Genomic DNA, 12,921 nt, shown 5'->3' with positions numbered 1-12,921 from the left:
AAATCAGTTTCTATATACTACTTAGTAGTTTTAATTAATTTTGCTCTTAACATATTTTTTTATTATTGCGGATTGAGAATTATCATGCCTGAGGCTTTATATAAAAATAAAAAAACTCTCTTTTTTTTGCACGATTAAATCATTATTTACGTGTGCATATTTAAATTCTCACCAAGTATTAAATATATATTTTAAAATTACCTATAAGTACCTAACGACTATTTATTTTCGAATTGCGTGGCGCCAAATCATTCTAGACCCTAACAAATAGCATCAACTACCTAACCAAAAAAAAATAATTATATGAGCTCTTATGAATTTAAATAATATTTTTTCAGGAGTTAAGTATTATTATGTGGGTACATTTTTAGATTGTTATTCAAATTGAATATGGTCAATATTAAGAGAAATTAGTTATCTTGATTTTAAAATCTGTAAAAAATTACCATTATGGAGTATTTATTAATAAATTCTAAATTTGAATATTACTTATAAATAAAAATTAAACAAACAAATTACCGACGCGCATTTTTTTCAAAATCATTTTATTAATAATTGTATTTGTTTACCTGGAATGCCTTCTTCTGAAACTTCCTCAAAGATTTTAAACAAATTTTACCCAAGTTACATTCAAATAAGCCACCGAAATTTACTAAATTTTCCATTTTGAATGTTTTTACTAACACAATAATTAAATTTTATAAACACTCTTTTTATAAATTTTATCACGAAAAAAAGTACTTAAATATATTTTTATCAATACTATAATATGACAACAGGTAATTTTATTTAAAAAATATTTATAATATACTTGTATAAGAATACAAAAGTAGAGAATTAATTGTTAAGCTTTTCTCTCAAGAAAATAAACTGAACTGTTTCGTCGCGGGAAAAGTTTAGACTGATTGAAAGCTGCATCGCTATAAAGCTTTCTAGTCGTGTATTTAACACATTAACTACTGACCATAGACTATTTTTAAGATTTCATTTTAATAAATAAATTATAGAATATACTCAGTATTAGAATGGGTCAACATCGTAATTTTCACATGACATTCTTGTTTCTTGTGAGCAAGGCAAGTGCAAGGAGCCCTGGCACCCCCCAAAATTATCAGAATGATTTTAAACATTGAAATTGAAAGCCGATAAACTATACCTTTGGGCTTAGACAAATAAAAACACGGCAAAAAAATGATTTGTAATTCTCCAGCACCCTTTTTAGAAAAATTTCCTAGATTTTAATTTCTAACACAAAAATTTCGAAACACTAATGTCAGGTTTTTTTAGAAACCCAATTCCGGAGTAGTTTAGGTCATGGTTAGGGAGGGCTGATAGGGCTCTAGCCTACGGCCCGGGCTGGGGGGGGGGGGGGGGGCGGCGTGTCGGGTTGACCGGATAAATGAGATAAGCACACATCATAAATTAGCTTTAATAGTAAAAAAAGTCGCCTGCGCGTCGCGCTATTATACTTCATGGCCATGAACATGTTCAATTATATAATTGTGCAATATATTTTTTGATTATTATGTGTCGATAATCGACAGCTCCTGTTTCACACTGCCTTTAATCGTAGCGGTAGGAAGGGGGCCCGCCAAATATCCTAGCTTGAGGGCCCGTTTCAGGATGTAGGGACCATGGTGTAGGTTCACCGATAATAGACAAGTGCAATAGACAAAAGGCCGATAAACGAGAAATTAGGCTGTGATGAAGAAGAAGATCCTATGGGACTAATTTATATTCTCCTCCTTGCCCCCCCCAATATTAAATCCTGGGTGCGCCACTGCTTGTGAGTGCATTGTTATGATCGGCATTAAATTATATATATGTAATAACATGTCGTACATATATGTATAATATGTAATTAATACAATGTATTTCATCGAAGAATTATTATTTATTGATGAAAGGGAAATTATAGAGATTAGTACGCACCAGTGACGAAGACTTGACGCTAATAATGATTAATGAATGTTTGAAATAATTTAAAAATGAGAATTCGCTTCATGATACTTAGTGATTATTACAAATATTAATATTCTATCCTTAAATGAGGCGTCTAATTCCAAAAAGCGATAAGTCCACATTTGGTGAAAATCGAGAAAAAAATACGCACGTATTCTTTTTAACACAATAACATAATTTTACACAATATGTATTGATCTATAAATTCCATAACGCGACATAACCCTACGAAAAAAAATATTTTAAGTCTCGATTTATTACAAAAAGCGCCAAGTCCGTGTTTCATATTATTTAAAACTTGGTTGATTTCGCGCGTGTTTAATTAAACCAATAAGGGAACGTTCAACATTGAAAAGGGCGTCTCCCATGCCGTAGCATCTGGTAAACTTATGAAAGTGTCACGGAAATATGTGCCTTATGCGGCGTAAATTAAAAAGTGAAGTACAAATAGCGCTATGTCCAATTTTATTTTGCCTATATTTATTATATTTAAGAGTTTATCCGCTGAAACAAATTGCCATTTGGTTCTAATTTAGATAGATAATACAACGGAGAAAATAAAACTCACGTTAAAACAAATAATTGGAGCTTGAAACATAAAAACGTTGTTTCCCGAAAATATTGAATTGTGGACTTGTCGCTTTTGTAATTAGACGCCTCAAATTATCAAATTATATCAAATATCCGAACTAAAATTTCTATAAAACAACTAGCGCCACACTTTCTGCTATATTTCCAGAAAAATATCGCTGAAGTTATTACTTATAAAAAAAGATTGGAAATTTTAAAAATATATGATTCCGGGTGCATGTTCTACCTTTCAAGCAATCACTCTGTCTATGAATTATGTCAATTAAAATTAATAACTATTTTCATCTGAGGTAAGTACTTCAACTTCTGTCAATCGGGAAATACGAAAGTGAAAGATGTTCGAGTACTACCCGGTCCAATTTCTTTTCTATGATTTTTTTCGGAGGTTTCTTAGCAAAGTGATGTGTCTATAATAAAAAATCAAATATTCTAAAATATTGTATAGGTATATTCATTATCGAATGTGGTGTTATTGCTCTGAGGTTGGCATACAATTCAATTTAAAATTATTTGATTTTGACATTAATCGTATTCAATTTCTAATTAATGACAGTATTATGACAATATAATTGAATATTACTCGGTTTTAACGACCCGGTATTGCCTTTCGGTACCTACGGTATGTATGTATCTATCTGACAATTCATATTTTATAGAAAATATAATTTCTGCTCTTAATTGTATCTTTCCAATGCAGTGACGGCATATTATAAATCGTGCAAATGAAGAAAACTGTTACGATCATTACAACCTTCGAAAGCAGTGGTGGTTTTCCACGAAGCTTACGATGCTGTCGCTTTGTTAGAAAGTATCGACATCTTAGTTTAAAAAATCATAAGGAGGCCTCCAAACCTGTCAGATATGTCATTATTATTTTTAATATAATTTGAGACTAAAAATTAAAGTGGACGGCATTCTAAGTCAGCCAAAGGACGACACTTTGACCAGTGGCGTGACTATTCAAATGCAATCCATAGTTGCAAAAATAAGAAGAATATAATTCCTGATTATATTGAACATACATAACTTGAAAACATCTTATGCATAATTACATCCACTAGATTTTTTTTTTTAGAAAAGTATTCTTGAGAATGCTTCCATTATCTGGAGTCGTTTTTATTTAATAAAACGCAATTTTTTATAGTACTTATTCCATTTTTAATTAATATATTAGGACCGGTTTCGTCCGCTTCAGTGGGACAGTTAACAAAATAAAAGAAATTATCTGGAGTCCTTATCAGGTTTCATATAAGCTTGTTTTAGAGCGTGTTCAGAAAACATTTCTTCGTCACCTTTATTTTAAAGTTTATAATTATTTTCCTTTTGACACCTTCTCAAACGAGTATTTTCCGACTAACTTTCTTCAAGGCATGCTCGCCTTTCATTCTCTTGAAGCTCGTAGGTCACTTCTGCTCTTAAAGCATTTTTCCCTGCTCTCACGTGGTATCGTTTTCAATCCCGATATTCTAGAAAATTTGAATTTTTACGCACCCGTCAATTACATGCGTGGTCGTAGACATGACCTATTTTGGGTAAAAACTGTTTCCTCATGTCAGGCTCACCAGGCACCAATAGCGAGGGCTGTGCGGCTGGTCAATGCACTCCCTAGAGATGTAAATATTTTTGGCGATCCATTATATATTCTGTTTTTTTGAATTCTATTTTATTGTTTAATTTGTATTTTTTGAATTATTGTTGTTTTTTTTATTTTATTTCTTTTGTATAAAACTATTTTTGCTTTCCTTTTTTTCCACCTTGTTTTTTCTCTAACTGATAACTTGTAATTTTTATTCGAAATGTCATGTTGTGAACGTCTTGAATTAATAATTTGTTATGTACTCAACGTGTCTTTTTCAAATAAATAAATAAATTACACCCGACGGGACTTGAACCTGCAACCGCTGGAATCGCGCCAGTGTGCTTTTCACATCAAGCTACGGGCATCATACTTAATTACCAAGATTTTAATTAGTAGTACTGATTATAATATGTTAATTATTTTGAATGCCTAACATACTATTATAAGTATTTTATGAACATTTAAAAAACAAATGGATTGGATGTGTTGATATAATTCTGGATTTAATTACAAAAGCGTGTAGATTCGAGTGTTATGAGAAGGCTTGCCAAAAAAACAATATGTGATTATAGTCACTGATCCAGAATAAAAAAAAACATATAAACAAATTGTTTTTATTCAGGCAGAGTCAGATGATTCGATGAAAAAAAATATTAATCGGAAATTATTATGACGCGCTTGTAACCGAAACTCGTATGAGATGTATAAATATATTACTAGCATAAACTTTACCGTTATGACTGGAGACGATTTCTGGGTTATGGAAAATGACCATGACAAATCTGTGCTAAGGTAAAAGACAGGAAGTAATAAAATAGCAATGAATATTTTGTTTTTTGGATTTCAATTTTCCTTCCTTCCTAATATTTCTCGACGTTTCGAGCTCGTTGTAGAGTTCATCAGTGACGTCCCTATACAAAATGCCGCCCTCGGCAACGCCGAAATGCCGCCCCATTTTTTTGTACAATATTTTTTATCATCTTTTCATCAGTCCAATATCTAACAAATATGTTGTATGGATACATTAATAACAAAATATATACTACTAATATTTACATAAATTAAATTCATAAATATTATTCCCCCAAAAGTGGGGATTTTTTTAAGATTAGTGTTGAGTGGCTTAATTGGCTGTGTTTTGAGGAATTAAGGGTCATCCATGTCGCTTTTCTTCTACATAAAACTTGGCAACATTTGTAATGATGTTTTTAGCCTGAGATCGTAAAAGGTTAAGGCATTATTAAATCGATATTCGATATAATGACGGCGCGACACTTCGACTGTAATAATTATTCACAAATCTGCACAATGTCATTTTTGGTCACCAAGGACGTTGAAGGGCAACGGAAGTAAACTAGATATTGCGAACCAGAGAAAAATTTACAGTCATGTTAAATCTTTTATGTTAATTAATATTACATACTGTTTCCATCCAGTGAGCTGAATTTTTAATTACAGATATTTTCGTTATTACTAAGTTTAGGTAGCTATTTCTATATATACCAAATGATTCTCCTCATTTTCCGCCCTTCGAGTAGCTGCCGCCCTCAAGCGACGCTCAATCTGCCTACCTCCACGGAGCGTCACTGGAGTTCATTCGAAAGAGATTATGATGATAATATTATGGTATACACTATCGTTAATTCTCGCTGTCAAAATATTCCAGACGGTATAGATAGAAAATTAAGCTAATCGAGAAAAAGGTTTTCGTTTTCCTAAAAAGGAAAATTGAAATCGCAACCATTCATTGCTCAGGCTTCCCGCATATTAGGACGGCTAGACGTTATCACAAATAACAATAATAATTAACAAGTTTAATGTTAAATACATGGACGGCTTGGACATGTGGATCTCATCCATTGAAACGCGCTGGTATTAGGTACACGTCCGGCAGTCAAGAAATGGAAGGACGCACGAGGAAAGCGGAGATTTTTACACAGTATCGTCTTAAATATAGCTTTATTTTAAATTTCAAACGATAATGTTTATAATAATACCTTTTTATGATATTAATATATTTTAATATATAATTTTTATATGATGAAAAAAGAGAAGGCATAAATAAAACATATATGTAGGTATGTATATATTTACTACAAAGTCTACAGATTGTTCAAACCAAAGTAGGTAGCTCCGAACGATATGTACTTTTTATAGGGAATAATATGTGCCCTTAATATTCTAGATTGCTGTTGCATACAGAATTTTCAATCCCGGTATTTCAGTATTAGCATTCCAGCTTCCATTACCAGGATTAATGAAAATATATATATTTTTATTTTTTCAGTTTTCACAATTTAAATATTAATATGATGTTTCACTTTTAAGTTGGTAGGCATACAACAGGTGAAAAGTTTAACAGATAGTTATGTTTACTTTTACCAATCTTTATATTATATTTCGTCGATACTGCAATCCAGTCAAATTTATCGGTTTGTTGAGAGACTCAAGAGAGCATTATTTGATAGCCTATGGTAAATGCTGTATGTTAACGTTTTGGGAATATTTTGTACAATGGATAAAAATTGGTTATTTTAGATGAAAATCATATAAAAGCTCATCCCGAAATCACATGATTCTTGCGATTATAATACTAGGATTACAATAATTATAACAATACTGATTGAGTGAGAGACTCACCGGAATCTGTATGTTGTGCTATTAATTTCAGAAATATATAATATTTCAGATAGAAATCATAAAAGAAAAGTGTTCAAAATACAGAAAAGATAAAATCAATGTTTAATACCAATTTGGCGAGATCCCAGTATTCGGGTTTCAGACTCAGATTTTGAAAACCATACTTTTAGAGTAGATACTAAAATTATCAGTAATACAGCGAAGCGATAGTTTATATATTTGTATTATTAATTTAAAGATTATAAACAAAACAAACGAAAAATGGCCTTTTCATTCCGTCACTGAATTCATTAAAAAGTACGGAAACTCGCTTTCAGACGAAATTTTGCAAAATAGCACGGGAAAAGTCCAGCAGTCTTCCATGTAAAATTATTTTTCCTAGAAATAGATGTACGAGACTGCCAAATTTTATTTGAGTATTACAAAGAAAATGATTTTCGGATAATAAGGATAATACATAAAACACTCTGGACCATTTCATAACAGCGTTCACTAATGGTTACACAGACAATAATATAGAGTCCGAAATATACGATAGAAATACATCACTTTTTTTTTAAATATACATAATATAATATCATGCGGATTTTATTTTATGAAAATAAAAAATTAAATTCACTTAAGTGTAAGATAAATGCAAACACGGTTTTAGAAGATAATTTATTATTATTTTCCAAAAGTCACATGTGCCGTCAGCCAAGGTTTATTTATGGATTTTTTCCTCGCCAATTGGTAACCGATTCGTTCTACTATTGATCAACATTAAATATTCAAAAGAATGTAGGAAAACATCATAAAATACAAGTGGTTAAGAGTGTCATATGCTTAGAAAACTCTTAATCTTGTCGATAACTCTCACAATATAAACAAAATAAATAATAGGTTACATAGATTCTTTAAAATGTTATGTAAAATATAACGGCTTGTAAATAATTTGTACCTACCATTTATTTAGCGGGGCAAAGCCAAAAGCGCATACAGGTAATTTGCAATTATTGTACACAGAGAAAAACGAAATATCTTTTTGATTGGTTTCGTCAATATGGTAATATCACGTTTCTCTAACACACAGCAAAAACAGTGTTGTAAGTTCGTCACGGATTAAAGTATATTCCCAAGTTTGGAACGTTAAAAATTTTGTTTTTTTTTAAAGCAGATTCGTTGTAATTTTCGTTCTGAACAAGAGATTGTACTATCTCTATCTCTATATATATAAAAATCTCGTGTCACGATGTTTGTGGTCGAACTCCTCCGAAATGGCTTGACCGATTTTTATGAATTTTTTTTATGTATATTTGTTAAGTATGAGAATAGGTCAACAAGTATATTTCATACCGCTAGGTGATTAGGGTATCTCTATCCAGAAAAAAAATCTTTTATTTTTTTGACAATTTTTTTTTTGTATTTTTTTTATTATTTGGCATAAAAAATACCCATAACCTCAAATTTTCACTTTCCTACCCCCATCCTCCCATTTTTAATCGCGATTTTATTATTTTTGTATGAACAAATTTAACTGTCGTTCGTATTTCAAACAGAACGAAATTATTTATGTTGTTGAATGACAGATGGCACTACGTCCGAGAAGAATTCAAGAGAAGCGTCGCGTCATTTTGACATTTCATTCGGCAAATCACAACGCAGTGCGTGCAAAATTTTGTACGATTTATTTTAATTTATCTATTTTTATGTGCGTGTATTACAGTGCACAATGCCAGCAAGACGCAAGGGGGGCCATTTGGGCCGTCGAACGAATAAAGCAACAAACATGCGAAATAGTAGAGTAGAAAGAACAAATCCAACAAGATAACAAAAACGTGCGTGTAAGCATGTCGCAATTGCGTGCATCTCAATCACAAGAGGCACGAGCTGAACGAAATCAACAACGACAATTGGAACGGAGCCAAGCGCGCCGATTTGTAGTTAACACACGCAGAGCAAATGACTGACAACGCCAACAAGTACATCGAACATTTACATCCGCTTCGTTCCTTCGTCTCGCATTCGAGTACGAACCAGATATTGAATATTCCGCTCATCCGAAAGTGCTGATTGGTGCTATGGACAAAGAATGTCCCCATTGTCATGCGCTCAAATTCAAACATGAGTCAGCCGGGATGTGTTGCGCATCAGGAAAAGTGCAACTACCAGAAATTGAGATACCACCAGAACCATTGAACAGCTTGCTCATTGGCACGGTTCCAGATTCAAACCTGTTTCTGAAGTCCATTCGCACATTCAATTCATGCTTCCAAATGACTTCGTCCGGAGCAACAGAAATAGTTCACAATACTGCGGCAAATGGTCAACAATTCCATTCTACGTTCAAAATCAAAGGTCAAGTATACCACAAAGTAGGCTCATTGCTGCTAATGCCAAACGAACCACATATATTTTTACAAATCTACTTCATGGGCGCGGCGGTGAGGACATCAATCATGTGGATGCACGTTGCGGCTACAATAGCCTCAATTCGCCTAATGCCAGGCGCATCGTCGGCGAACTGGACGCCCTGTTGAATGAGCACAATGAATTATTGAAATTCTTCAAAGCACACATGCACGAATTGCAAAGTGGCAATCACGCTATTGTCATCAATCCTGATAAAACACCAGCTGGAGAGCACGTACGTCGATTCAATGCGACTGTTGTTGACGACATTGCTGGAATCATGGTTGGCGACCGCACATCGACGCGAGAAATCGTGATTCGAAGAAGAAACAATAATCTGGAGTTCATCGCTGACACACACCGTTCATACGACGCCCTCCAATATCCGCTAATTTTCTGGAAGGGACAAGACGGATATTGCATAGACATTAAACAACGAGATCCTGTCACAGGTAATTCATTCATTATGAACATCATTACTCATTTTGAATTGAGAAAATGAATGGTTGATGTTTTTTTGTTTTTATCGGCGGTCATCGTCTACAGTGCTCTATTCCTCTTTCTGTCATAGATCCCATCCCCACAGACTTACGATACATTCGTCACTTTTTATTTAACAACCAAAATATTCACTAGAAATAATTTATATGGCAGAACAACGTTTGCCTGGTCAGCTAGTTTTATTATAATAATCTATGATTAATAAAAATTAAATACGATTTTATTGAAATTATAAAAAATAATTTCTTCACATAAAAATACATTTATGGTGCCTATATATTATGTTCCATACCAATGAACTCTTCTTCTTCTTCCACGGCGCTACATCCCGGGGCGGGATTTGGCCTCCTCCACAACCGCTCTCTTGCTACACTTCTCCAGTTACCGGATCTTCCTATATGAAGCCAGTCCACTTCTACGGCGTCAGCCCATCTCCTTCTCGGACGGCCTCTGGGTCTCTTCCGTTGGGGTAGCCACTTCGTCATGATCCTTGGCGCTCTAACTTCAGGCATTCTCTCCACATGTCCCGCCCATCGTAGTCTTTGGGACTTACAGTATCTTATGATTGTTTGCTGTTCAATCAGCTCTTCCAACTCGTGGTTCATTTTTATTCTGTAGTTCCCATTTTCCAACGTGGGTCCAAAGATTTTGCGGAGTATTTTGCGCTCGAAGACAGCTAATTTGTTTTCCTCGTTTTGAGTTAAGCACCAAGTCTCACAGCCATAAGTGACCACTGGCCTTATAATTGTTTTATAAATTAGAAGTTTACTTCTTCGGCCTAGAATTTTCGACCCCACCAGTCGCTTTCAGGCATGCCAGCATTTATTCCCGGAGATAAGGCGGATTTTTATCTCCTCTCCTGTCTTATTTTGGGTATTAGGCTGGATCTGAGATACGTGAACTTGTCCACCCCTTCATATGCATGCTGTCATATGTCTATATTCTGCAGCGGTACCTGATCGCGTGTGCTGACCATATATTATTATTTAGTTTTTGACTGGTTTATTTGCAGCCCAGCGTTTTCTGCTTTTATTTTCATAGTGCCACCATGGTCGATCATCCTCTGTTTGGATCTGCTTGTAATTAATATGTCGTCGGCATAAGCGCACATCTGCGTTGTACTGTTATCTACCCATCCTCTTATGTTGGTTTCACGAGCTATGGATTCCACCACAAGGTAAAATACCATAATGGATAGCGCATCCCCTTGTCTCACACCTGATTCGATTTTGAAGCTTTCAGTTTGCTCATTTTGCACAGTGACAACTGCTTGAGTATCCGTCAGTGTGGTTTTTATTAGCCTTACTAGTTTTAAGGGAATTTCCAGTATTTTTAGGCTTTGCAGCGTCTTATCCCTATTCACGCTGTCGAAAGATTGTTTATAATCAATAAACAGGTGGTGGAGTCAGGAGTGTAAGGTTGTATTCGTGCGCTTTCTCCATAGTTTGCCTCATGAGATGGATGTGATCTATGGTTGAACACAGTTATTGTGCTTCTTATTGGCATTATTAATGGCAGGCTAGTCCTATACCTTGGACCAATAAACGACAGTAATGTTGATGAAGCTTCCGATTTCAGAGACACACAGGACGGTTAATTTTACGAAGAATGGTTCTCATTTACACCATGTATAAGTCAGAACAAATCGTACGTAAATAAGATATCTTCTTAATTTTAGACTACAGTACTTAAGCATACCTAAGAGAAAATCAGTCAGATGAAACTACTGGTTATATTCATACAGCCTTAGGGAAAATAGTCCCAATTTTTTTTGTGAACCCTCATCACCATAATGCCGTACTGCAACTGATGCGGACCCAACAATACACCTACACTCATATGTCCCTAATATAAATGCACTCAGCCAAGTCCGACCGACTATTTTCGGACCGTGGCACTGAATTGCGTATTACGACGGTAGTGCTAGTTATTGACTATCTTCTATCTTCGAATGCAATGCAGTAACCTGTTCGCAATAAATCAAGATTTTAGATTGAATATTTCATTCAAATTACTACCATTTATTTAAATATGCAACAATCATCATTTTTAACAAATAGTTTACCACATTGCATTTGAAGTATGCGCAATAACTTGCACTACCATCGAAGTTTACAGTTTCGTGTCATAGCCTGACTGTAGTGGACCTTGACTCCGTCTTAAAGAAATCTTTCTAGTAATCTAACGAAATAAAGTCAATAATATTTTGAAACTTACCTGATTGTTGCTTTCAGAAAATCTTTTTAGATTAACCAAAGATTGTTTTCCAAGGTGATGCTGAAAACTGTTGACCATTTTTTTGACATCTGCCGGATCCACCATTGTTACTAATTTAAAATTTACGTATTATTATTGTAGGCACAACGCAGTTTTTAAAAGTTAGCTAAATTAAATACGTAATGGATTATTTTTTGTTTTGTTTTTATCCGTTGTTTTGTTTGATTACAGATTACATAGAGTGAAAACAAACAGTTAATTGGAAGCTTCACTACGTTACATCATTTGTAAGCGCACACCTGTTGGGTATGTGAAACGCGACAGAATACCGCCCACGAAATGAATCGCGTGTTTTATATTACTTGGCAAATCTTCAGTTTTAGCAATTAAATGCTACTATGATAACGATAATATTGGAGGCAAGATGAGATCGCATTTAATGCAATGTTTTGTGTCTCGTGTCAACCGTTTGGCGATGCACAATATTTGGTCAAATCATTGATATACTACTAGATGAGGAGTTCCCATACAAGTGTCATTTTAAAAATGTACCACAAAAGAAGATATTACTAATATCGTCTTATAATATTTCCTTGTAGGTATAATGCGTTAAGACCGTTAACATTGATTCCCGAATTTCACCCGTATTGCCCTGACTGTAAAACTAAACTTGGAATAGTGACCCTAAGGGTGTCGGCAACCCAAAGCTTGCAAGCTACCAAAAATTCATGTCTGAGCGGACAGAGCAAGTTGTCATGCGCTGACTTTTAGTTAGAGTAAGATGCAAGCTAGATCGGGCTTACTCATAATTATTGCCAGATCGTTTTCGAGACAAATATTAAGTGAGCTTATATCGAGTTAAGTCCGCTGATATTAAAACAGTAAGTTTTAACACTGGCCGAGTCGCTGAAAATCGGGCGTCATTTTAAGAAGCATATGATTCATCCAGTAGTATATCAATGGGTCAAATATTTTACGATTTTAAGCACATTTAAAACTGTAAATAGAATATTTTATTTTTACAAACATATTAGTAAACA

At 34.2% G+C, this 12,921-nt stretch overlaps 1 protein-coding gene across 2 annotated transcripts in view; it reads right to left on the bottom strand.

Annotated features, from left to right (window-relative positions):
- The window catches only part of LOC147071287 (luciferin 4-monooxygenase-like), a 36,724-nt gene extending 24,503 nt beyond the window's left edge, over nucleotides 1–12,221 (bottom strand). Inside the window, exon 1 of one of the 2 annotated variants that reach the window (XM_085947885.1) lies at nucleotides 11,882–12,221. In XM_085947885.1, the coding sequence (XP_085804011.1) occupies nucleotides 11,882–11,986 (105 nt within the window). In that variant the 5' untranslated portion in view covers nucleotides 11,987–12,221. Of the gene's footprint in view, nucleotides 1–569; nucleotides 878–11,881 lie in introns of those variants that run through there. The other variant, XM_085947886.1, reaches the window with a different exon arrangement.
- Nucleotides 12,222–12,921: the final 700 nt, after the last annotated feature.

This window comes from Rhyacophila brunnea, unplaced genomic scaffold (genome assembly GCF_057557595.1).
Source record: "Rhyacophila brunnea isolate RB1 unplaced genomic scaffold, BYU_Rbru_1.0 scaffold_20, whole genome shotgun sequence".
In the NCBI taxonomy this organism is placed as follows: domain Eukaryota; kingdom Metazoa; phylum Arthropoda; class Insecta; order Trichoptera; family Rhyacophilidae; genus Rhyacophila; species Rhyacophila brunnea.
This window is presented reverse-complemented; position numbering and strand designations above follow the sequence as displayed.